Source organism: Vanessa atalanta, chromosome Z (assembly GCF_905147765.1).
Source record: "Vanessa atalanta chromosome Z, ilVanAtal1.2, whole genome shotgun sequence".
NCBI lineage: Eukaryota > Metazoa > Arthropoda > Insecta > Lepidoptera > Nymphalidae > Vanessa > Vanessa atalanta.
This window is the reverse complement of record NC_061902.1, coordinates 1,377,084-1,404,810: the sequence shown is the minus strand read 5'-3', so window position 1 is coordinate 1,404,810 and position 27,727 is coordinate 1,377,084. Positions and strand designations below refer to the sequence as shown.

The 27,727-nt window shown below is 32.9% G+C and overlaps 1 protein-coding gene across 2 annotated transcripts; it reads right to left on the bottom strand.

The window, feature by feature from the left end:
- Positions 1-793: 793 nt before the first annotated feature.
- Positions 794-26,339, bottom strand: LOC125075900 (cyclic nucleotide-gated cation channel subunit A-like). 2 transcript variants are annotated; one of them, XM_047687749.1, is made up of 9 exons: positions 26,286-26,339; positions 23,706-23,889; positions 5,384-5,617; positions 4,898-5,057; positions 3,773-3,918; positions 3,157-3,279; positions 2,163-3,068; positions 1,643-1,824; positions 794-1,485 (listed from the first exon to the last, which is right to left on the bottom strand). In XM_047687749.1, the coding sequence occupies exons 2-9, from the start codon at positions 23,742-23,744 to the stop codon at positions 1,224-1,226; spliced, it is 2,052 nt and encodes a 683-aa protein (XP_047543705.1). In that variant the 5' UTR covers positions 23,745-23,889; positions 26,286-26,339; the 3' UTR covers positions 794-1,223. The 2 variants fall into 2 exon arrangements, with proteins under 2 accessions (XP_047543705.1, XP_047543703.1); XM_047687747.1 differs by lacking the exons at positions 23,706-23,889; positions 26,286-26,339 and adding an exon at positions 14,293-14,632.
- Positions 26,340-27,727: the final 1,388 nt, after the last annotated feature.

Below are 27,727 nucleotides of genomic sequence, written 5' to 3'. Positions count from 1 at the left end.
AATATAAAGAGAATTTTTTTGTGCTTTTATATTTTTTTTAATTTCTTATAATCTTAACCGCTAAGGAAATTGAATAATAATCCTATGTTTTGAGTAAATATTTATCCTATCAATATTGATTAAGTGATAACTAACATATTATGTAATTGAAATAATAAAAATATAACGTAAGTACTTTTAATTCGCAAGTAATTGAATTCAAATCAAACGCTCAAATCGGATATAATATATTTAAAAAAATATATCTAAATAATTGAGATCATTTTACTAATTAATAATAAAATAACAAACTGGCATAAAATTAACCTTATATAGAACGATTATATACCTGAAATAATATGTAGCGTAACCTAGCTGTAATAAAACTTCTATAAACTTAAAAGGTATTCTTTCGATTATCGCAGACTTAGAGCATTATTACTGAATCATAACTTAAGTAACTAGAACATTTAAAATTGTAATTTTTTTTACCATTTTTAATATTTTTTAATTATAACCATTAAACCTTTGGTAATATATTTGGCAATAGAGACTATGTAGTTATTTTACTAGACGATTATAAGTGGAATTCTATTCCTAAACATACACAAGTATAACTTTATATATATATGTATATAGTTATATATAATGTAAAAGAAGTGTATATTAGGATAGGAAATATAATATTAATTACGTCCATGTAATTTAAAGCCACGCACCATTGACTGTGATATATAGTATAAATCCATATGAAAAATACATGTATACATAGAAAAGATATACAATAAATAGTTTAAACTATGAGCAAAATATCGATCAGCTAAAATTACTTTCAGGAATAATCTTCACTACCATCGAATTTTGAATAGAGCTCTAAAACAACATAGGTTTAAATAAATCTCGATGAATATCGAACGATTAATACGTTTTCAAAACCACTGGCTGACATTTATTTGACATTTATTTTCATACCATAACATTTGTTTGGTATGAAAACAATCAAAATTAAAAAAAAAATATATAATCAAATACGTTTCTAACATATCCCTTCAGCACCAACACAAGCCGTGTTCCATCACGAAAGTATAATTCACAATCATCTCTTAAATTTAGAGTCCAAACGTTTTCATATAAAGCCTTTTCCAGGTATCAAAAATAATTTACAAATACGTAAATTTTCGAAAACTCTCTCCTAAACCAACAATAACATTTCTAAATTAATCAAACTTTACGATTGTACAGATTCACTTTGAAGCATCAATTTGAATCCGCTTCAGTCGTAATGACTTGCTTCTCGGCTCAGTTTTGACATTCAATAGACCTGGGCTACGCTCAACACTCAGGGAGTGTCCTCGTTCCCTAGCTGGACCGGCTGGCTGGTTCAAGCTCCTGAAAGAACCCCCTTGTGCATTTCCAATGGTTTCTGTCTCTTCACATGACCTGACAATCTGATGGCGTAATTCCTCTGGATCAAGAGAGTTCATTTTTTTTTCAGCTTCGATTGCCCTGAAATATGCTCATTTGAAATAGATCGATTTGAATCAAAGTGATTTTTATAATTCGCCAGGCAAAACTGATGTCGCAATTTAAAAGTTCGCTTTGCCAAATACAAATGGAAACAGTGCAAATGTCTTAAATGTAAACGGTTTAATATTAGAATTACCTTGTCTCAAGTCTATTTAATCTCTGCTTCAACAATGCTTGTTTTTCTCCAACGTCAGCCAGTAATACTTGCAAACGATTTTGCAAACTAATAACAGTAGATTCCAATTTGCGAACGGTATCCTCTAGGCTTTGCTGGGTCGTTTGAGCGTTTTCGAATATAGTTTCATCGAGTAGTCCGTCCTATAAAATTTGTTTTATATTAATATGTGTCGAAAAATTGATTGAGTTAAACTTTGAGATAAATAAACAACGACAACTTCTAGTACTAGTATTACTCCTACTTGTACTACCTACTAACTAAAAAGATCTATATGATATATATCGGCAAATAATTATATTTAAACGAAAACTAATGCAATGATATTATAAAAATGAATAAAATAGTCTTAATAAAGATTAATAAATGTTAAAAATATTAATTTCATCAGACTATAAAAATATTTTTTTTATATGCAAAACTTACAACTTTTAATTCGGTGTAAACACACGATCGGACTAGGTGAGATCAACTTACAAACCTTACGCAGTAATTGACAACCGCGTGCAGTTAAAGTAGCCCTGGCATCTGGATAGTCTGCAAGAGCTTCCCATAAATCTTTCTTAGCCAGACAGAATAAATCGGAATAGCCCAATGACCTGACGTTAGCTGTGCGTCTGTTACCAGTGCGGTTACCAGCAATCTCCAAAACACTAACTTCTCCGAAAACTGATCCTGCACTTAGAGTAGCAAGGACAGTTGTACCGTCATCGGCTACCACTTGAAGCCTACCCCGCTTCACGATATACATTTCCTTGCCAACGTCGCCTTTGCGGCATATATAGTCACCAGGGCTGAATACTTGCAGCCTCAATTTCAGCACCAAAGCTTCAAGCAAACCGGGCTCGCAATCTTGAAAAATCCGTACTTTGCGCAGTGTCTCGAGGTGAACCCGAATAGCGATTTCGGCTTTCAGTTTGTCCGGTAAAGATGATAATACGTTTTCTTCATCCAAAGCTCCACTCTCCGCCCATGTGTAGGAAAACCAGCGGATCACTCTTGCCTCTAAGTCACCAGTTATTTTTCGAAAAGCCATATATTGTTTCACACTGTCCATCTTGTTTTGAAATTCAACTCTCGCCACGTTCATGTTAGAGATCATGGAACCAATATTGCCTACTATAGTTGCAAAAATAAGAACTCCTGCCAGAAAGTCTGCCACTACAAATGCATACTCGACATCAATTTCTGGTTGGGGAGTCTCGCCAATAGTGGTCAACGTCAACGTTGACCAATAAAAGCTGTAAATATATTGGTGTGCCAACGTTTCATTCTGAACTCCGGTGATGTTATATACCCAATTGTCAGTGCCAAATCCAATAGCGTAGCTGATCGCAAAGTAGAGGCATGCGTTCCAGTGAATCAGGACTAAGATTGCCATTACGACCTAGAATATCAAAATAAAGTTTTTTTATATTATTTAGATGAATGATAAATAATCATTAATTAGTTTGTTGTTACTAATTTTAGTTGACCTTGCAAATTCTAAAAGCGTTCGGAAAACTAGTCGCGGTCTCGGTGCGGTCGAACCACTCCCACATTCGAGGCAGGCGAAATATCCGATTAAGTCGCACAATAACAGGGCACGGCAAACGATCCTGGAACACAACCAATATTGACACTTTCAGTAATAACAAAGCTAAAGAATGTGTTTGGTTGGAATGTTTATTGTAGTTCGATTTATCTCACCTTGTAGGTACCCTGAACTTATTTACCAAATCTAAAATACGAGATGACTTTAATTGTAAATCTGGTTGTGCTATATGCGATAATTTATATTGACCCTAAGTTTTTATCAACCGAAGTGTAGTACGCTTATACAATGATAAATATACTCATCATTGTAAAACCATAAGAAACAAGAGTGCACAATAGAAATGTATTGAAAGTCTGATCTGTTCAAAATAGTGTTAAATCCACAGTAGAAATCTGAATTATCTTTGTGAAACAAAGCCATACATTTTATGAAGCTTGCCTATCTTTTCATCATTAATACAGAATTATTGGCGAAACATTTGTTTTAGTCCAAAGTGTTAGATGAAATACATACAAACGAAATACATTATTATTTTAATGACATGATCGACTCACGTAGCTGCAGGATCCTGGAGTCCACCAGCAGTAAGCTATGTCCGTCGGTAAAAGGGAGAGAACATCGTAGGGCCATGCGTCGGATTTCATATAATTTTTCCTAAGGTAATGAGAATCCTTTACCATGAGTCCTTGTTCTAAATAACCTGAAATTTACATCTTACCATTTTCAATATGTAGACTTCAACGTTCATTCAGTCCATTAAAAATGTATCAATAAATTTAAATCGAGCTTATTTAAATCAAACATTTAATCTTTCAGAGTTTTTTATATGTCACATATTTACTTCAACACTTCGTTATGCAATAAACACAATTTATGTCTAAGTGGAAACAAATAATAGATACGAAATGAAAATTTCTCGGAAACTAGTGACATTAGCTACAGTCGTTGAATCTTCACGATTGAATTTTAAAAATCCTAGTGACCGGGATCCGTTCAATTCGAATGGTAAAATTAAATTATTGTCTTCTGAGCTTCATAATTTTATTAAAATTAAATATTATATACTCATCTGTCAAATTACCGAATAAGCATATTTTGAAAAATTTAGAAATTACGTATTTTTTTTAGTTCACCATATCGAATAGTCCTTTGATATCAAGATCATTCGATTCAGAGTATTTGTGCGGAAAGTGAGGGCGGGGTGAGTTGTTTGTCCACGCGTTAGCTAAATTTGATGACGCAAGGCGCGGCCCAATGTATGTGGATGTCAAATAGTTGAGTTACGACCTTATGTCGAATACTACACTCGATTTAAATCTATGAATAATAAGTCATAAGAAATAGTCAAGTTTAAGGTTGCTTATGCAGCGTCCGTTTGAACAGAAAGGAATGAACTTCAAATGATAAATAACATGAACTGATTGGAATTTATTTCAAATCGTATTTCTCACACAAGATATCAATATAATTGTAAGCACGAGCGCATTTTCCTGGAAAATTTTCAACAACGAAAGACGTTCCATTCGCTTGCTATTAAATAACTAAAATCCATATTTCATTAGAAATTCGCATAATGTCGCATAGTCATCTTAAATAATATACTATGTTTATATAAAAATAAGCTTATTAATTCAATATTGTTCTCAAGATTATAATAATTAATAAGATAGTAAACGTACCTTCATGCGCATGTATAATCGTATCGATGAAGTAAATGATGTCACAGAGGTAATCGACCGCGAACCACATGGTGGTGAGTTCGTCCAGCTTCCAGAAAACCGCTCGTCCAATAACGAATATGACGTTATACAGTATGGCCAGGGAGACGATAGTGAGCCACTAGCAGAGATATAGTAAACAAATTAGATAAGAAGAAATCAAATTATCATATTTGCCATCTAAGTTGACCGGTCAGAAATTAGTCACAGTACAGGATGGTTATAATTGCGTAAGTTGTTCACCATTGATATTTTCTACTGTTCTGCGAATATCTCGACGATACTTAGTTAAGGCCGGCCGATGTAATTATGATTGATGTTAATAAGCTATTAATTGTATACTTAAGCGGCCATACTTATGTTGGTTATGTTACAAATAAAGTAATCTATAAAATTAAATACAAAATTAAATAAGAAATTATTTACAATAAAACCTCTTCTACGTACCCGATAATGCGCTTGTTCAGTTGGATCGAATGCCAGTTTAAGTCCACAAAGGAACTTGGATCGTTTTGCCTGGTACAGTGGTTCTTCGGGGTCGGTGAAGGTTTGAGTCGAAAACTTATCAAGGAACCAATCGGGTGGTTTCGATCGACCCTCGCCACTAATCCGTTGGCGGACATTGCGAGTAATCCGGTGAAACTGCCGTCGAAAACATCCTGGCTCATCATCTTTAGGCGGCTGTTATAAAATTAATAAAACGTTAATTGCTACCTTATCAACATTTCTGTCATCATAAAAAAAAACGGTAGACTACGATGTAGCGAAAAAAAAATATTGAACAAGATTTCCGAATATTTTTAATGCTAAGTAAAATTAAGATTTATTTTAGACAATCAGTCACTTCGAACTGAATACTGTTACAAGAAGTTAATGTCCATCTACTACGTCATCAATTGTAACTTATCAATGGTACCTTTACATTTTGTCCATTCCTATGGTCTATCCTTAATTTGTAAATTTACTTTCTGTGCCTATTTTTTTATTACCAGCCAAAACCATAATTTAAGTTAAATCAATAAATGAATGAAGATTGTCTTCCGGGACATTTACACGTTTAATAATATTATACTTATACGCTGATGATAGGTAACTATGTAGGTAACTACAGAGACAAGTGTCATAACATCTTAGCTCCCAGTAGTTTGGTGGCTCATAGGCGATGTAACGATATAAGCATGATTACATCGCCCATAATTTTTACGGCGTCAATGTATCGGAATTGGTGACCATAAGGTAACCCAATCGTATATCCGCCTTATATCATAAAAAAAACAGTACATTATGATAAATCTGCTAAAATCGATGCTGAATTATCGAGGAGGCTTTAAAAATTTGGCTTTTAATATTGTCGAAACTGTGAGGAATATGACCCGAATTCTCGTTATGTGCAATTGACGAGTACACATTCTTCAGCTTCGTAAATACCATAAAGCTTTTATAACTCAAACGTCACGGTAGTTTAAAAACGTTAGGCAAAGTTCTAGTATTGAGCATCTAGCCATCGAGGGAGGTTTATGACGACCATAAAATATAGCTATTTAATCATCCAACAATCGCGAGACGTATAACATATATATATTACATACACATATATACATGATAGAAATAGAGTGGAAGATGGTTTTAGTTTTAGTTCCAGTGATAAACGTTCTATGTTCATGTTAATAATTAGTTATTATTATTTGTAATGAATAATAAATTAATGTATTAATTTTAGTATAGGTATTATATAATTTTATAAAAGAAAAATATTCATCGTTTTTGTGAGATTAAAGTTAAGAAAAGAAAAGAAAGAAAAATATTTTCGTTACCACAACAATATTTAAAAGGAAAGTTAAATACACTGTAATTTATTTAGTTTAGGGAGTATATAGACCGTCTTGTTATTTTAAATAATATCTTACAAACTTTCAAATAGGAAAATATAAGGAATCGAGATAATGAAATAATTGCTGTAGTTATATATGCAGTAACTAAAATTTAATACACATTTGTTAGTAATTATAACGCATACTAGATGAAAACCCGGCTTCGCTCTGGTGAAATATATAAAATTAAACAAATACGGTTTATCATTTACTTTTAATATAACTTTTTTATAAACATTTTGAGTATCAAACATCTCTATTTTATATTTAGGTGGTGAAAACTAACAATAATCATTCGCTACACAGCTTTCTGGACGCACCTGCAAACGTCAAACACGGCCGCCCGTTGAACTGTCATGTCATTGAAATTCATGGATAATATCTCGATAATACGAATTTTGCGATTATATTTTGTCGACTAAAAATCATTGTATATGAACGCTCTATAATAGAAAATAGATTTAGATCGGGTCTGTCGCAGACCTGCACGAAATTATTAATATAGAAGAAGAAAAATTACACAACATATATTAATATATATATACACATATATTTATATCATATATCATTAAATATAATGTTAAAAAGTTATATTATCGAAATTAAAAAGGCAGGCATGCCACTTGGAAGTCGTGATGAAATTTCAATTTATCTCGAACAATTCAGTAGTTTAACTTGATGAATGAAAAGAGAAATTCAATTGCATTGTATTGTTTTAATTTGTTTCGAAAATTCAGATTCACACGGAAGCTCAATAATTATTTTTTTATAAAAACGAATATGTAACTTACTGAAGAACTTTTTCGTGAATTGTCAGTAGGAGATAAGCGACAATCACTGTTATAATTAAAACGGCTTAAGGATGTAAAAAAAGTATCAATGTAAGTCTGTATTCCAAATTTCACAAGTAAATACATAGAAATTGGATATTGTTCTGATATATATGGAAATTTCAGATCGAACTAGTGTCAAGTTTCAAGGTGAAATGATAATACTATGTCTTAAATAAGTATGATTTAAAGTTGTAAGTTCTCTGTCCTGGGATGTTTTTTTTTTCAAACTGTTGCGTTTAATTAAGAAATAAGCCATAATAATAAACAAATCACCATAAAAAGTCATAATAGGAACGAGTTGAAATATTGGTAACTGTGTTTTTAATAATGTTTGGTGGAGCTCGAGAACAAGACACTGAGTCTCAAGAACTAGACATTCGTACACAAGACACTGAGTCTCGAGAACAAGACATTCGTACACAAGACACTGAGTCTCGTGAAGAAGACATTCGTAGATAATGTCGAAATATCGAACTCCATCAAACAAAAATAAAAAAACATGGTAAATATCCCGTTTTGGATACTGATAGTAATAAAAATAACCATGTTAATTTAAAATCTTATATTGTCAGATTAATGGCCTATATTGAACAGTCTACCCTCCATGTAACCGCTTACATTAAGGGATATTTGGTTAAGCTATTGTGTGTCTGTGTGTCGGTTCAAATTAAAATGGTTTCGTACATAGCTTATCGTGATTTTAGGTTTCATTAAATATTCTATAGGATAGATTTTTAACTGGGCGTGAATGAAATAATCCGAAACTAAGAGCATTAGCAAAAAATTTTAAAAGTAGGCTCGTATCCGATATTTCTAAAATCTATATTCCTAGCGAGGTTACACGTTGAATTACAAAAACAAAAAAGATTATTTTCAATTTTAAATTGCAAGCCGGCTGCATCCATCTAGATTATCCAAACGAACCGTTAAAATCATTTTAGTTTGTATAATAATATGAATTTTAAAGGAAACAAACATAGTGTACGTTATATATTATGTAAAACTTAAAAATGGAGACAGAGACTAAAGTCTACTAAGTATAGGAATAAGTACGATAAATTTTTTTTATTGACACTGGTCGAAAGGACTTTAGAGACTAATAACTTCACGTGCACTGCCGAGCATTGTCAACTTCCCAACAATAGATTGCTACAGATTTCATGACAGAACATCATTATTCTTGGTCCGATTTAAGATTTGACCCTAGGACTTAAGGAACTGGAGCCTTATAAGCTAGAATCACAAAACAGATCAGCCATGCATATTTTTATACAGACATAACCTATACTAATATTAAAAAAGTGAAAGTTACGTTGTCTGTCTGTTGCTCTTTCACAGTTAAGCCAATAAACGAATTTAAAGAAATTCGGCCCTAGACTAACGTCGACTGACGCCTGACGACAAACCCTTAAAATGTGAGCAAAGCCTACACTACAGTGGGTACATCTATGAGCATCTATTTAGTCAAGCGTAAAATTCCCCGATGCTAATCAATGTGAAGCATCTATTGGTGCGCCCTGTGGTTAAGATATATTCGTATGCCATGACGGCAAACGGCATGACGATCATTTCATCTCCTCCGCCACCTTATACCGCCCCCCCCGTCTTTTCTATACGTGGCGCCTTTACTAAAATATACTTCTTAATATTTTTATTAATTTTACACTTTATTTATTTAATAGTATTCTTTAATTATTATTAACTAGTTATCATTCAAAGGTTAAGCAGCGAAAACGTAACAGACAGAGAAACGTGTAGAATTACTTTCGATTTTATAATGTTAAGTATTTGACAGTTGACGGAGCGCCTGTGACGTCATTTACACATTTTACTTATAGTTTACGTATCATAATTTAAAGTTTAAAATGCAACCATCGAATTTGAACCTTGGCACTTTTAAAGTACAATAGCAATTCGATACACGCACTATTTAAATATAGCTTCCTCGAAAGAGTTATCTTATGTAATTTTCCTTGTAGTTTTGAAACTATTCGCCATTGTCATCAAGACCATGGCGGTGTCATGGCGATGGATATGCTCTCTGAATATAAATAAGCCTAAACATTTCCACGTGTAAGAGTTAAGCGAGTAATTTATTGTGTTTTAAGATATTGACAATTTTAAATTCACGTGTGGTAAGGTAGCCATTAGCTGATTGTTCTGTCGTCGAATGGTTAATACTTTGAATAGCTCCGGGCGTATTGGATATTGTAAAAAGGGATATAAAAGCTAAACTCTACAAATGGACGCGTCGGTTATACCAGGTTTGACAAATCCCTTTTTTACAATGCAATGCTTGTTAGCGTAATTTATTACGACGGTTTATTTGATCGCTCGCGTTAAAATGAAATAAAAATTATAATAATGATAATAAATTAATTATATTAATTGAATAAATCGACTTCGATGTAAAAAATATTTGGTATGCATACATATTTTTTTTATCTGTGCGTATTCCATGTTCCATAATTAGTATATTAGAAATGAATTACGTCCAAATAAATAGATAGATAAATTTTATTGATGTTTTACGTTTTTGTAAAATAAATTATGCCAAGTAAAACGAATAGATTTAAAAAGTGTCCGACGACTATTTCATCACGATTATAATATATCGTGATTAAAGAAATAGATGTCATTTACGTTTTGCGAAGAAGTCATGAAGTATTAAACAATTAACAATTTTTTAAACTTCAACCGGACTTACATTAATTTTAAAATAAAAACATGATGATGAATGATTGCAGCGTTGCTATCTCTAAAGTTTGAGTGAAACGTTTGTGTTTGTTTAGTTGAGCGTTTTAATATTTTTCATTTGACTTGTAAAATAAATTAACTGTAAAAACCATATAAGTCCTTGTGATTAATATGAAGAAAAGTTTACAATCATTACAAATTGAAAACGACGAGCGACACTATACACGTAACAACGTCGAGAAATTTATTAATAATGATAAAATATTTTAGAATTCGCTAACGATTGGTAATAAATTTAATTTAATTATTTTCTAATATTATATTGCAAATGTAGACGGAACAATGCACATATAAATGAGATCTTGATAAATCTTGTTAGTACTATAATATATTAAAATGAAAATCAACAACCAAAAAAGTATCTATCGTCTGATTTTCATCGATACTAATATAATAAGAAGATGACATTTGTTATTTTGGACGTGGGAGCTAAGCTAATATATGTTTACTGGTAGAAATCTACATAGTTCACGAGTATTAAAATTTATATTTATAAATAGACTTGTTACATATGATATATCATATAATTTTATTATTATTTATTGTATGTATTAAATTGCATCTGTGGGAGGCTGGAACGGGTTGCTTGTAATCCAATACGATTGCAAATCCCATAATTCAAATTCCAGGTTGCTATTAAGGATATCTCGACATAAAACTGGATTGATCCGATGTTCGAGCCCAGAACCAATTTGCTTCCTAATACGCTATTCACAATACCAACGATGCAATCAAACAAACATATTATATAACGTCATAACTGACATACAGCCTATCACGATTTCATATTCAAAGTCTACTCGAAATTAAAACCAAGTACTTAAATACTATCTAAAAAAAAAAACAATGCGAAACTGATCTCGCGTAATAAAAATGCAAATACATATAATATGACATCAGAATAAGTCCGAAGGGTGTATTATTAACGACGTATACCGATCGTAATAACGCCGCGTGATTGACAATTGCCTCATTAACAAAGAGCAATGAATCGTGACGAAGACAGCCACGGACGAACAGGCTGTCGGATTCAATAAATTAAATTGGCTGTTTGTTCAAAGTGATTCGAACAAAAATTTAAATTAATTAAAAGTATGATGCCTTTGACGATGTCAAAGCAATTACATTTTCATACGTTCGGTTGCAGTTCCCTTTAATTTTATGTTATTTTATTATTCACGCTCGGCTGAAATATCAAAATGTTATTTTAAAGCAGAAGTCTTTTTATATTTAAACTAGCAGAATCTGGCAGACGTGGGTGTTATAATATGTTAACATTAAATATTCGTCACAATGGACTTTTTATATGTACATTATGTTCCACATCTTTTCATTTCAATTTCAGTGTTTTTATATATGGCAACACTAAAAAAGCACGAAATATATAGTTCTTTGTTCGAAACCTATTTCTATGGCTAAAGTCCACAAGGTGCAGGTGGAACTTATTAAAAAGGAACACCCCAAGCTTCATAGGCGCTATTTGAACTTGAAGCTTTTTGAATTACCTTCCAAGAATATGTAACTTTGAAGCTAATAAATTTAAACATTAGATTTTTGTATTTGTTAATTTTACAGGTTATAGTTTTATTATTATTATTATTTTAATTAAAATATTCAACTAATTAATAAGTGGCGCGTAATATAGTGCTCTTTATATTAATTTTCGTCTGGTTTGATCCAGGTTGGTAGCTACTTGAATTAAGTATATTTTGATTTTTGAGATTCTCAAATGAACGTGGATTTAGATTTAAAAATTGAGGTAAACCTTGCACGGAAGAAACTAAATTAATCGTTGCCCGACACACCACTTATAAACATCAATTTTATAGTAATGTTATTAAGGTGACCTAACTGCAACGTTCAGAGATAATATTGTAAACAACGTTAAATGTTTTAGCTCGATAAATATGAAAATTTACCGAGTAAACAAGTCTAGTGACATAAAGTGACATAAGCTTTAGCACAACAAGTATTATGGCGATCTTCTCTTCGCCTCAAAATATGTTTAAGAGACCATATTATTGATGTTCCAAGAATTGATTATCATAGGAGAAGTATTATATAGCACTCCAGCTTAAGACGAGCCTAAATATTAGTCGGAACCGCCCACTTTGGAATTATACTCTTCAATATTTCTCTTTAACAGTATAAGGAGTTGATTATAATCCACGTGAGTTGATCCAGAGGGTGCATCCAAGTACAACAATCATTGTTAACATGTGCTTAGTTTGGGTTCTTAATTCACCTCGTGTTCTTTGGCAAAGGACAACAGCTCGAGGACACCTGTGTGTGTCAGTCGAATATTTTTCAAATGCGTATTGTGGAGACTTGTGAAATTTATACAATTAAATATTATAATGGTCGGTTTTAGATATTATAGTACGATAAATTATCACGATCAAAGTACATTTATAGATGCCACAATTTTTATATATAAAATTATTTTCTCGTACAATTTACAAAACTTTACTTGACCACTATGTTACTGGTGACATTCTTATCAGACTGCTGTTAAGCTCAATAACGTTTGTCTATATAGAGCCGTAATTGGTCGTGTCTGTACATTTAATATGTGGAAATAGTTCTTTGTGTGCCAGTCTTTTCATTTCCTTGTTATTCCAACCAGACACATGATCAACGTCTCAAGTGATCTTTGATATTATCACTATAAAAAATATCAACTAATTCTTGTACAATGGAATCAAATTTGTCGTTGCGTATGATACTACAACAGATACTGGAACAGCACTGAAATGTATTTTACTTTTACAGAATAACTGATTAAGGATTTGCCCCAAGGTAAAGTTAGTGAAACTACCAGTATGGAATTTATACTTATCATGTATACATATGAACGGATTGAATTGGCGTTTTTCAGATAGAACGCCAACAATCCTGATCTTGGGCAGTCATGCATTCATTATGTACATGTCACCTTTTTTAAGCCCTTTAGCCACCTCGCCATAGGGCATTCCCTACGTTTCCTAAGGGTGGTCCAGCAAGTGTCAACTCCATTGATAATCATGAATTGACGTGTGGATATTACGTTTTAATTTCCCTACGAGGTAAACTTAATTCTATATTTAAATTCATCGAAGTCGTGGACAGTGTAACTCGTGGTGAAATAAACTATCTCCGTCTAACAGATCAATTCCTGCGCAATATATATCAATTGTTATTCCAACTCGTTTATATGAACGGCAGACACGAACCTTCATTTGCTCAGCTATTAAACCGGGCGATTAGTCGCGCACTTTCCTTAGTCGCTTGAGGTTACTGATTGTCAAGTACTATCGATTTTCGAAACATACATCTGAAGTTCTTAGCATGTACTTTAAGTCGATCCGTTTTGTAGTTTTATTGCTTTATTTATTAAAAAAAAATCGACTATGGAATTAATAAACAACTTAATTGTATATCGTATTCAATAAAATATATGATTAATAAAAATAAAAACATGTTAATGAAATCGTCATTCCTCCCCATATTTTTTATTACATTGAAAGTGACGGATAGATGTTTATGATCAGCCGTTTGCTTGCGAAAAATACTTAGGATTCATTAACTCTTAATCGACTGCTACGAGACCTACGGCTTATTATGAAGCTGTACGTGGCTTTACTAGGAGAAATATTAACCGAACATTGATAATCTATCAAAACAGCAGATGAGTTTAAAACGAAAAATTTCTCATAGAAATAATCATTGACATATATATATACTAAGCTCTGTGAAAAAAAAACTGTTATTTTCAAATTCGTCAACACTGGCATTCAATGACAATGTAATTAAGAAATACTTATTTTAAATATATATATAATACTTTTTAATTTAAATCAATTATAATTTTTTTTTTTAATATTATAGTATCATATCTACATAAAATTTAACTCACCTGTCCCGTAGACATCCCGAGTCCAATTTTCTGTATAGTAAAAACCGGACTCATGTTGCTAAACTGACTTACTCACTCGACTAATTCTTACACATTCACATTGCAGTTCTTATAAGACATTGAGTAATTAAAACCTTCGTGAAATGAAAGATCCTTTATCTGTAATTGGTAGAAGGTTGGGTCACGACACCGCCTCGCCACTAACTCCAATTAAAGTAAATTTAGTCAGCACTAGTAATTACTGATACGATGTCACCATCGAGGTGTTCTCGAATGGACAGAACGGCCTTATCGTAGCTCACTATGTGCGACGCTGGAGTTCCGAAGACTAGCGCTCTCACGGGCGAAATGAGCAGCAACTTTAAAGATTAACAAAGTCTATGCGTGTTCAAGGTAGTTGAACAATAGGCCATGATGTGTACCGACTTCCCTGACGGTTTATGATGCGTTCGCCGTCCGTTGTAAATAGTGATGGCGCGCTGTAGGCCGTCGCAAGTGTAATTGCCCTTTTAAAACAGTATGCATTAAGTTGATCAGTTTCGATGCCATACGTTCGGACTTTTTATGTAAATTGCTTGAATTCTTCCGCAAATTTCGGAATAAATTAACTATTTGTATATTTTTTGTGGAAAGTTATCAAATTATTTAATTTTTCAATTTTTTTTGAGTCAATACGTAAGTATGTCGAAGTCGTTCAAATATTACATTTTATTTGATATTCAAGTTGATATGCTATTGGAATTTCTTTATAATTATAATATCAAAAGTTATGGATAAAAAAAGAATTGAATCGTAGAATAATGACACTTTAATAATCATTTATAAGAAATTATTTCTTGTTTAGAAATAATTTAATGTTAAATATATCTCAACCGCTCGATTCAACACTTTTTACTTTCAGAAAATTTTAATTTTAACCAAAGAATACGTGTTCAAACCCTAGCAAGCAGCACTGAATTTTCATGTGCTTAGTTTGTGTTCTTAATTCAGTTGCAAATGAAAGAAATAATCGTTATGGACTGATAAAAATGACTGGTACTGACGCTGCGTGGTCGATTATACTTCAAATTTTATACTCAAAAGGTCAGTAGGTAATTGAGGAGCTGTTGTTTTACTGTTTTTATTTAAGTCAGTCACATATGTATAGCGAACAAAGTTAACTTGCAATACTGTGGTTGTGTACTGTAGTGGTTAAACTGGACGTATAAGGTCCGATAAGTGAGCGTTGCATTGAGAAAATATTAGCCCTCTGCATATTAACATCATATTTATAAAAATATGAATTTTGTAAAAAAAAAAACTCTTTCTATACGTGCCAGTGCGCGAAAAAGCGTAATTTTTTTTGACATCGATTGGAGTTTCGCAAATGGGCCACCTGATGGTAAGTGGTCACCACTGCCGAAGATTTTGAAGCCGTATCAAATTTTAATAAATTCTTCCCTATGACAGTTACGTTAGTTTACATACTCAGTTAGATAGTTCGCAGTATGCAGTATTGCTGATAATTAACCGTTTGGAAGTCACGCCTCAAGTCCTTTAAAGCTCTGATTTAAGTTTACTCGATCAATAGATTGAAAACTTATATGCATTAACCCCGTGTTCCTGTTTACTACTTAGTTCTAAGTAATTTCACTGTAAGTATTGACACGCTTAAATGGAATTCAATAAGTTAATTATTTCCAAGTTTTAATTATTCTACGTTCTTCAATATAATTTATTTTCATATAATTTATAATGAATTAGTGTAATATGTAATATTATGAAAGACATATCAGCCATATTGAATTTAACATGACGTCACAGCCTATGGATACGTGGGATTCAACGACGAAGTTAACGATGCCTCATTTGTCAACGTATGATATCTACGCCGGAACGTACATACACACATAGGCTCCGGAAATTTAACCACCCCCATTGCTTAATAATAGCGATAAATCTATTCGATTTTCTAATTATCACTTAAAGTATAACACCTAAACCTGATTTCCACATCAGACATATCATAATGTTTACATTAATAAATTACTTTTAAGAAATAATAACTGATAAGCTGTTAATTCAAATTGATCTAGAATTCCATGTTTGGCGGTTTTGTGCACACTCATCAAATAGTAATTTGTCATAGTTGAGTCCAGTAAGGCTGGTATCCTAATATTGAGAATAGGGTTGTCAACTGATGAAAGTTTTGCCATTAATATACATCATTTTTAGTACTATTCGAATAGTAAGATTAGGGTTGTCGGTCGTACAAATTTATTTCGTAAATTATTATGAAACTGTTATCTTTAAACATTACGTGTGAAGAAGTGACGTTGTATGTATCTGTGAATTTGCAAGTTGCATTTACAAATTAAGTATCTTCCAAAAGTTAAAAAAAAAAAACATAGATAAACATAATACTGCCAGGGATATAAAAGATTGTTCTCTCGGCCGGTGACAATACTGGACACCTAATGGTAAGTGGTGACAACCGATTACATTTATTGGGTTTGTAAGAAATACTTTCCACTTATTAAACAGTTTGCTTAACATCACACTGCTAAACTATACGCATTATAGACATATAATTTATGGAATTGTATCTGAAATTCATACGTTTCGGGGACGACCCATAGTTCTTTTTTTTTTTAGCATTAACAGCCCGTAAATGTCCCACTGCTGGGATAAAGGCCTCCTCTCCCTTTGAGGAGAAGGTTTGGAGCATATTCCACCACGCTGCTCCAATGCGGGTTGGCGGAATACACATGTGGCAGAATTTCGTTGAAATTAGACACATGCAGGTTTCCTCACGATGTTCTCCTTCACCGCCGAGCACGAGATGAATTATAAACACAAATTAAGCACATGAAATTTCAGTGGTGCCTGCCTGGGTTTGAACCCGAAATCATCGGTTAAGATGCACGCGTTCTAGCCACTGGGCCATCTCGGTTCAATAGTAATAGTTCTTATATATTTAAAAAAAACGAAGCACCAATCTCATCATTTTGATTAAATATAATCTCAGTATTAATAGAAATAGGGATACATACATTGAAGGTTTAATTTTAGACGAGAATGTAACAGTTAGGGAACGGAAAAGTTTTAGGTTCAAGATCGTTCACGTAAAAAGGATTGAGCACACTCGTGTGATAAGTGAAGCGTTTCGATCTATGATGATAATCTGTGGAGTGGAGGCCGTATCTGTATGCGTTGAAACTGAGGCCGTCATTGTGTATGCATTTGTATGAAAGACTCGTTGTATATATTGTTGCACTGAAGCAATTCCTAAGGGAGACTGACCAACTACGTATCGTAAATCATAGGCATATAATCACAAGTGTGTGTGCAAACAAAAGTGTTTTTTTTTATATAGGTCGAAGATATGGGCCAACTGCCAAATGGTCACCAATACACACATACATTTTTGCTGTAAGAATTTTTTTCTTTATGGCATTGGTTGACGGACGAGCATAAGGGCCACCTGATGGTAAGTGGTCACCACCGCCCATAGACAAAGGCGCTGTAAGAAATATTAACCATTCCTTACATCACCTATGCGCCACCAACCTTGGGAACTAAGATGTTATGTCCCTTGTGCCTGTGATTACACTGGCTCACTCACCCTTCTAACCGGAACACAACAATACAGTTATTTGGCGGTAGAATATCTGATGAGTGGATGGTACCTACCCAGACGGGCTTGCACAAAGCCCTACCACCATGTAACTGTTTTGACTACAAGTGCCTGCTTTGACTAACTTACCCTTCAAATCGGAAAACAACAATATTAAGATCTAAACGAAGTTCTGGCAGCTAATGAGATTTTTTTGATAAAAAAAAAACCAACAACTTATTAATGGCCTACCCAGAGTTTCATTACAGGAAATTAAGATCTGTGCCCTTATAAACTAGCTAAAAACAGAATCAGCGAAGCAGTAAAAATGTGACCATACAACCTTGAGAATATCCTTCGCTTCGCTTTGTCGTGCGGAAATAGTCGGACCCTAAAACACAATATTATAAAGAGCAATTTCTCTTACGCATAATGTATGCATACGAAATGATTGGTCTAATCTAAATTCTAAAGTCAATCGATGTTACACGGTTTTGGTTTATTACAAATCATGTGATTTCGTGCGTAAATGTCGATATTGAAGGAATTCTATAACTCAGAATCAAAACGATGTTGCTTAGTTTTTCTTGCATATTTAATTATAAATAATTTTGTAATGATTAATATACAAAGTGATAATATAATATATCATATATATAATATATATCGGTAATACATTCAAATTGTGTTTTACAATATATATATTTGACCTAATAAATATATATATATTTTGTATGCTCAAATATTTAGGTATGGAATTCTGAAATTTAAAACCATACTTGTCTAAAGAGTACAAAAAAGATGAAAAGCATTAAATACAGCAAAAATTAAGGAGGCCTCGCTTACAGTAATTACATTAAGACCTTCTCAAGTTAAAAATTTTAAGCGTTTAGAACCGACTGCATCTCAGAAAAAACTACATAATATTTCACAATATGCTTGGTTTAAACGCAGAAAAAATTAGGCAGTTTTATTCGATACTAGCTGCAGGCCTCACGCACATTTTGGGGATTGGTCGTTAGGTGTTAGGTGTATAAAAAGTAGAGTATGGTTTCCTTGGAATTCAGGTTTGCTTCAAACCGCGTTTAGTTTAATTTGGTTCAGTGTTTTGTCCGCGAAAAGCAACAGACAGGCTGACAGACACTATGTCTGCTACTTAACTAGCGCATGATATTAGTAATAATTATAATTATAAAAAATACGTTTATTTATTCAATATACTTTCTTAGTAATTTCGTAGAGCACACTTACTCGTTTAGGCCGGTGCCTGTTCGTTGAGTGATATGTCCAAATATTGTCTGGATATGCTCGCTTTTTAGCGCTAGGAACGCTTTGTATTTATAATTCAATTTAAATGTATACAATAAAAAGAGTGTTGTACAATTTTAAAGAAATTCAAATTAAGAATTAGCGATCTTGGACGCATTTGAAAAAGCCAAATTAAATGATTGTTTGTGCTAATATTTCGTTTCGTGTGAGACCAAAATTAGTTGCATACAGCTGAATCTGTTAAGGGTACTTTGGTAGTTCTGAACTTCGAATCTCGACAGTATAGCCGAATTATATTAGGCGAATTTAACTAATAATTCAATGAGGACTTTATTCCTAGTCGTGGTGGGAAAGTGTTAAGAACATCTGAATCTTTAAAGAAGATTGTGATGTAACTATTCAAACCATGAACTAAACATTTCCAAATGGTTAATTTGTGGTTATAATTTATGCGAGGAATTCTGCATAAGTTACATTAAAATCCTAACGACCAGATAAATAACATAAAAATATTTCATACAAACATTATTATTTAAAAATGTTTATCAAATAAAGTATTTAAAATGTTCATCGTTACCGATTTCTAAATGAGTATTAATTTGCTGAATGAGTACTTCAATACTTTTTTTCAATAAAGAGTCGGCCGTTGCGGATGCGCTTCTGACGTCGCCTAACACGCTCCTTCCGACGAACACTCAATATTTCTACCTCCAGTTAAGTGCACGATCTTTTATAAACATAAAACTATATTTAGCTGTATTGATTAATTTTATTATAGCATTTTATTATTATAAATAATATATTGTACCTAAAATATTATGTCGTTTGTGCCTATAGTTGCACTGGCTTACTCACCTTTCACCTTTTCACCTGCTTGGCGGTAGAATATATATATATATATATATATATATATATATATATATATATATATATATATATATATATATAAGTAGGTACTACCTAACCAGACAGGCCTGCAAAAAGCCCTACCACCAAGATAAATATTGAAATGTTTGGTAGTATTTTGACGTTCGTTAGGCGATAGTGCCTTGGCCGTTGCAGAACAGATACATCACATCTAAAATTTCGATACAGACATTTGTTTGGATACGTCGCCTAATTGACAGAATACCATCTGTAATATGTTTTCGTAGTTCGACATAGAGCTGACTAAAATTTCAACGTAACACGCGTTAGTGATGTAGTGTAGTCAGTGGCGTGGATTTGTTTTTAAAGACATTGGCAGCCGAATTGATCCTGAGGGGCTATTCTTCGAGAACAAAATAGAAACTTCATACGAAGTCGGTCAGGAATTAAAGGAACGAATGATTTTCGATATTAAAAGAGCAAAAGTAAAGTAACAGCTCATAAATAAACCATTACCAGGCTTAAGTGAGGTTGCTCTACAGGACTTCTGACATACGCAGGTAATGGTAGGAATATCACATAACCCGGTTCAAGGGGTTTCTAAAGGTTTTCATTGCAAGAAAAAAAAGTTTCTAAAGAAGGCTTGGAGATTATTTACAATGCTGCTTTAATACAGAGTGCACTATATCTGGCAGATTTTCATTCGACGAAATGTCCATATGACGTGTTGTTTTAACAATAAGCGTGAAATGGATTATAACGCCGAAAAGAAGATGCATCCATGTATTTGAACTCAGAATATTAGTTTTAGCTTCCCTCGTCCTAGCCAACAGGCATAAGCATAATAGTTGCGTTATTATAGCCACTATAAGTACTTGTTCTACTTCCAAGGACCTAGAACCTATTGAAACAAAGATCCTGAAACTTTTTCATTATTGAGCAGCGTGGTGGAATATGCTCCAAACATTCTTGTCAAGGGAGAGGAGGCCTTTAGCCCAGCAGTGGGAAATTTACAGGCAGCTAATGCTAAAAAAAAACTGTGAAAATAAACTCGATAAAAAATGATAAGCACAAATATATATTCATATCAGATCACTTTATACAAGTGTGTTAAAATTCGACGACCTCCGTGGTCGAGTAGTACCGGTTTTCATGGGTACGCCACTCCGAGGTCCCGGGTTTAATTCCCGGCCGAGTCGATGTAGATAAAGTTCATTAGTTTTCTATGTTGTCTTGGGTCTGAGTGTTTTGGTACCGTCGTTATTTCTGATTTTCCATAACATGAGTGATTTAGCAACTTACATTGGGATCAGAGTAATGTATATGATGTTTTCCAATATTTTAATATTTATTTAATAAAATCATCTTTATGCCGTGAAAATAAATGTAATTAAAAATTCCTGACAAGTTTTCCTTTTTCGAATTCCATCGTATGTTCAAATATAAGCGAAAGAGAGTTTAACCGGATTTCATTATTGCATAGAATTCAGCGTTTTCGAGTTAATAAATAGTTCGAAAAATTATTTGTTCATTTTGCTATGTAGCTACCAAATTAATGAACCAGTTTGAACTAGTTTGTACGTAAGTAGTTTGTGCGCGTGGATTCTATCGCGTAGTACCTAGTAATGCGATTCAGAATTTCTAGTTCGGGTTCAGAGATTGAAATGTCAATAACAAACGAATTCTACATTTGTGTTGTTTTCGAATGTTTTCAATAAACATTTTCATGTTTGTAATTTGTAATATAAGTCATGTAAACTAATTAATTTATATAATTTGATATGTTTTGATTTATTAATATAAATATCGATGAATTTAATTCTACTCAGAATATGTACAAAAAAACGTGATTATTTATTATAAAGCTAAAATTCAGTTTATATTGAAAGCAAACTTCGTAAATATTAACTTTGAACTTTGGCTATTTTTGTATAAATTGTTACCCAGTGGCGAGCTTAAGAAGTCAAGCAGCTCAAGAAACCAAAAGAACCTCTGATTTCATCCGTAACAAATTTTAAATGAACTTGATAATTATCATTCTACTTAAATTCAGCGATCTTTACATTAACGAAATAAAAATGAAATATTTTATGCTTGATTAAAGTTTACTGTTTCTAACCTCAGCGGGGTCAAACCGCTCTCAAACAACGAAGCGCCACTGACGATTTATTTATTTACACTTGACAATAAAATCGTAAGTACTGTTTTTTAATGAAAACCCAATCTATAAATCAATTTCAAATATAGATGCATTATAATGAAATTTTTTAGATCCTTTAAGGTAACAATTTTATTTAAGACGATCCGTTATTCACACAAAATGTATAATAATATATGTTTATAATATGTTTGTTAAATTCCGATGCAGAGGCACTACAAAGTACTAACACTTCTGTTCGTATTTACAAGCTTACTGGTAAAGTTTCAGAAGTGACTTGTCAGTGAGTTGTAAAGCTGACATTGTGTACTGAAGTTGGGACGCCAGCACCAGACGAATGAGGCTTTCGACTTTGGAACTAAGTTCTCCGACAGTATTAAAATTGACGTTGGCACGTGCAGTTACTATTAGAAAATGTTCTAAGACAAAAAAAAAAAAATAATAATAAACAAAATGATATAAGTAAAATAGCACCAAATATTTAATAGTTATATGTTTTGGATAACCAGATAGCCCAGTGTTGGTTAACGTATGATCTCCTTTTGAGGTTTTTGTAGTTTATATCATTATACTGATACAATACAGGAGTTAAATTGATATAAAGATTATTTCAATTCATTGACAACGGCCCGTCTTTGAATCTACGCTCTTCGTTTGAGATTCACGTGTCCTAAATCACTAATTATGAAATATCACTATCTGTAGTTGTGAAATCGATACTATTATACGAAGTTCTTATATTTTTTTCAGGCAATACCCAGAAAATCTCTTCGGCTAAGTTGCAATAAACTATATGTCACAAAATGTATGAACAAACCTAAGTGTTCAGTAATGATACTGAAATCCATTGTATTTAGTTACATACGTAAGAACAATTTCCAATTCTTACTTAGATCCGGAACGAGTGCTCGGATCGACTTACTCGACAAGTCGTAAGTCTGTTTACAAATAATCAAACTGAGTGAGCGTAATTAGTATCATTTAGTTAAATTTTTGGTTAATTATTGTTTAATTGAGTTGATTTTACATTACAAAATTTGCATCCCCAACTTTGACAACTGAGATGTTATTTATGTTTTGCCTGTAGTTACAACGGCTCAGTCACCCTTTAAGCCGGAACACAACAATAGTGAGTATTACTGCTAGTGGTTGGTACCTTCAAAAATGGGCTTGCACATTGATTTTTTTATGGCCTAATAAATTAAGAGCCGAGAAAAGTCGTGAGAAATTGTGCACTGTAACCGAAGATTACGGGTTCAGAGCCAGGCAAGTTTTTAACCACTGAATTTTCATGTGCTTGGTTCCTGATGATTCAATTCGTGCTCGGCGGTGAAGGAAACGTGAGTCAACCTGCATTTGTCTAAATTCAATGAAATTCTGCCACATCCATACATCTGCATCTATTATATTATATTATAAAGCAGCATGAATTTGTTCTCAGATGGAGAGGAGGCCTTACCCCAGTAGTTGGACATTTACAGGCTCTTCCTAACTTACTTATAATAAATGAAAATGTTCACTTACTTCATCATCAAAAGGGTTGATGCGCTCTTCGATCATCATATTGGAGCGATTGTGTCGACTCTGTCTCGGAGGGATAACTCTTCTAGTGTGGGAGCTCGAATTCCTAGGCTGTTCCCCGGAATTTAACGATGTAGGTTTGGTAGAAGATACTTTTGTGATCGTAAACACTTTACCATTGCGTAAACTGTAACAAAATAAATTTGTATAATGATTTGTTAAGTCAAAGTCAAAATAATAATAATAATAATCATAAATACATAACTATTATCAACGTGCTTTATAGAACAATTGTTTGTTCAAAACACAAAAATATGAACATCGCATATCCATTGTTTATGAATAAAAAAAAAATACAAGAAACTCAATAATTGCCAAAAGGAACTTTTATTTAATCTCCTATTTTCTTTCTTTTTAAATTTTATGAGACCAGTAAGCTGTGTAGGACAAGTAATGCAATATATCCTTGCGATTGCGTATTATATAGTCGAAGTGTTTGTTTTTTACAAGCCATTAATATATGTAAGGACTATTCAAATATGGCAAAAAGTGAACCATCAAACCGATTTATTGAAAGAAATGACGTAAGAGGTAACTTATGATCTTAATGTACCTGATCTTAGATCTGCTTGGCTTGGCTGCTATTGATGACGCGGGCTTAAAATACAACTAGAATCGACTCGACTCGACTTTTCTATTCCTCACAAAAATAAAACTCGGTTTAATCGTAACTGAGTGTCTATACTTTCTTATATCAGTAATGATACGATCCCGAGCATAATCCAATCAAACGGCGACATAAGTACAACTGAATTATTGTGTTAGATGAATATGAAAACGATTTAAAGCCAACGATACATTTTAGATTCGATCGCTATAGTAATACTTTTTTAGTAGACTTGGCGACAAAGTTCTAAATTTAAAACAGTCACTAATGTTCTCAATTTAAAATAACTTTTTTCATGATTATACGGACTATAATTAAAAAATAAATCCCAATACTATTTCAATTAAATTTTATAACACATTATTTACACGTAATTCTAATGATCTTATAAAAACTCCGGTAAACAATGTTAATGACAAAGCGCGTAATAAATAATTGGTCACGTTTTTTTTGCCTTTATCTATAAATGTAGAATGCATTTGAATTATTTATCGTTACACGCTATGATTGCGTTTGTTTGTATAGAAATCTTCCACAATCATATATAATTATACTAATATTTTTGAATTATTTTACTAATCACATGAAGGCAACGGAGCCAACAGAACACCTGACTGTAAGTCATCACCATCGTCGCCAAAGACCTAAACTATTTTTTGATAAAATAAATTTAACGAATACAATTTTATTTACCCTTAATCATCTCACGCACACTAAGATAAATCTTTTAAGCACGAGCGTAACTCACTCATACTAATGCACGCCGTTTATAATTTAATATGGAGATGCGCGCTTTCGTGAGTTTTCGTGAACAAATCTATATCACTATGAAAAATATATATCGTTCCTTACTATTACGGCTACCAATTTAGCGATTATTAATTGTAATTAATCAAGCTCACCCTTCAACTCAGAACATAGCAATACGAAGTATTAATGATCGATTAGCGGTAATTACAATAATGGATCTGATATTACCCAATAGCAAAATCATGTGAAACTTATCGTGATGATTGCAGGTTCAAACCCGGGAAACATGCACGTGTCGAACGTAGCTTAGCCAAATGTGTGTTTATCAAATCGTATAGCAGCTTGATGGAACAAACTCCAATCCATCTCAGTGGGAAGAGAAGATATTTTTATAGTAAAATAAGCGGATAATATGAAATCCAAAAAATTCTTATACGATTTGGTGTCTTAAAGAAGGGAATAAAAGATATATAATTTGAATTGTGCTAAGGACCTTTTTATTCTAGGCAACTTGTTAAAAGTCACGCCCTATTAATATGATGGCTCTTATTCCGGCAATAATATTAACTGAATGTTATGTTTGGCCTTATGTTTGGAGCATTTTTTCGAACAGGAGATAAATTATATAGAAAAATTAAGCACTAGAAAACAGGGTGGTTTGTCTGGACTTGAGCTCGGAGTCTTCTTATGTATTAGACGTCGGGTAAGAGTGAGGCCATATGAGCATTGGCTGTACATTATGATTTCAACGCATTGAGTGCCACATCAGCATTTCGACGTTGCGACGTAGTACTGCCGTACTGGAGCGTCGCATGTTCTGGTATAGGTAAATCATGTCTGTCTTTGAACGACATTGGAGTAAAATGGAGTATTCTGTTGCTGCTACTAAAACCGTATCTACATTATTTTGCATTGCCAATCTGATGTAACAATCCAATATACCTGCTTTATCTGGTCTCTTTGTCCGTGACCCAAGCTTCGTTTGAACACTGCATCACACCATGTGGCATACCATGGATATTTGTATGAGGACGGACAGTCAACGCTAAGTCGACGCAACACAATACAACCCGTATGGCCTCGCTCTTCGTCGACTTAAATATGAATATCAAACGAGCGCATTACTAGTAAATATATTTTCGATAGAATAAAAATAAAAAAATTACGGGTGCTGTCGTTCATTGGGTGTTGATGTTGATCTTCGCTGCTGGGGACGAGGATTCCGGGTGTTACGTCCTTGCGGTGCCACATATTTATACATAGTATTGGCAAACTACAGCATCAGCATCGATTCCTGTGAACAAAATATATATTAAGTATCTTACTGCTTTTTACATATGATTAAGGGAGATTTCATTTCCGTTTGTCCATCGAACGAAAGGAATTTCGTGATCGTATATAAATCTCGATAGAATAATTATTTGACTTACTCATAGGTTGTTTTATGAAATCAGTAAAACGCAAAATAAACTCGTTTCTCAATAACAGCGCAGCTCATTGAAGTCTAGTGTTTCTGTAGAGTTATTAGTGTTATTCTGTAAAAACTCACTTCACTATTTTATCATTATTTTGATGTGTGTTTGCTTTAAAAAAAATCATTTAATTTCTTGGCGTAATCTATGTACTCTAATAACATATATTGATATATAATAACGAATAAATTTGAAAAACAAAAAAAAATACATGAGTCGAAATCAATGTTTTTTTATTTCACATTTCCGTAATTCACGTGAACGAAATAGCGATCCGGTGTAAGCCTTGTAACTTAAATTTAGTGTGAAGTTGATATCCGAAAACTTTTAGATAAAATCAAAGTAGTTTTATTCTACGCGTGAGATACTTGAATTTATAAAACGGATTCACTGAAACTAGTTATTGAAAGTAAAGTTAGGATGAACATCAAATATTTTTCGAAATGAAAGAAAAGGACGAATTGCTAAAGCGAGGAGACGATAATTTTTGGAAATTAGATGTACTAATTTAACTTTAAACCTCATTTCTCAAAAGTACCATTCGGCGCTTAAGACTTTTCTTCCTCTGATATGATCAATAACGGCATATTGCCCAGTAGTTGAAGTTAGTGAATCCTAGCGGATGATTCTTAATTTGGAAGAAGAGGACTTAGCTCATAAGTGAGCAATAGAGTGTAACTTTCTTTTTTAATCCGTTTTTTTTTTTAAATATATAGGAAGTACTAAAAGTATTACGGACGTTAAAATTTTACCTTACACCTATTTCAGATATATGGTTCGTTAAAAGTATTTTATAAATAACATTTAAACACGAAGCCTATAACAGTATCAAATGAAACTTGACTTTAGCAAATACATTTCATGTGTTTATAGTATTTTCAACAAAAAAGCACTGGAAAAGCTTTAATCTCATATAAAAACAAAAAATCCGAGAGATATATTGAATATTTACTTTATTTTGAAATCCATATAAAATACCACGAAATTTTGGAAACTACGTGTCTTATCGACTTGACATTTATCATAGTTCTTACGCGACGTAGACGCTCAGTAAGAAAATAATCTTAGAAAGTCGGGCCGGGCAACTAGTATTTCGAATGTTCGCACATCATAGAAGTAATCTCTAGAACCCCTCA

Coding starts and splice junctions, on each gene's coding strand:
- LOC125075900 (XM_047687747.1), bottom strand. CDS start 14,346: ATGAGTCCGGTTTTTACTATACAGAAAATTGGACTCGGGATGTCTACG. Junction 5,618..14,292: donor TCGGGATGTCTACGGGACAG/GTGAGTTAAATT, acceptor ATTTTATAACAG/CCGCCTAAAGATGATGAGCC. Junction 3,069..3,156: donor ACGCTTTTAGAATTTGCAAG/GTCAACTAAAAT, acceptor TTGATATTCTAG/GTCGTAATGGCAATCTTAGT.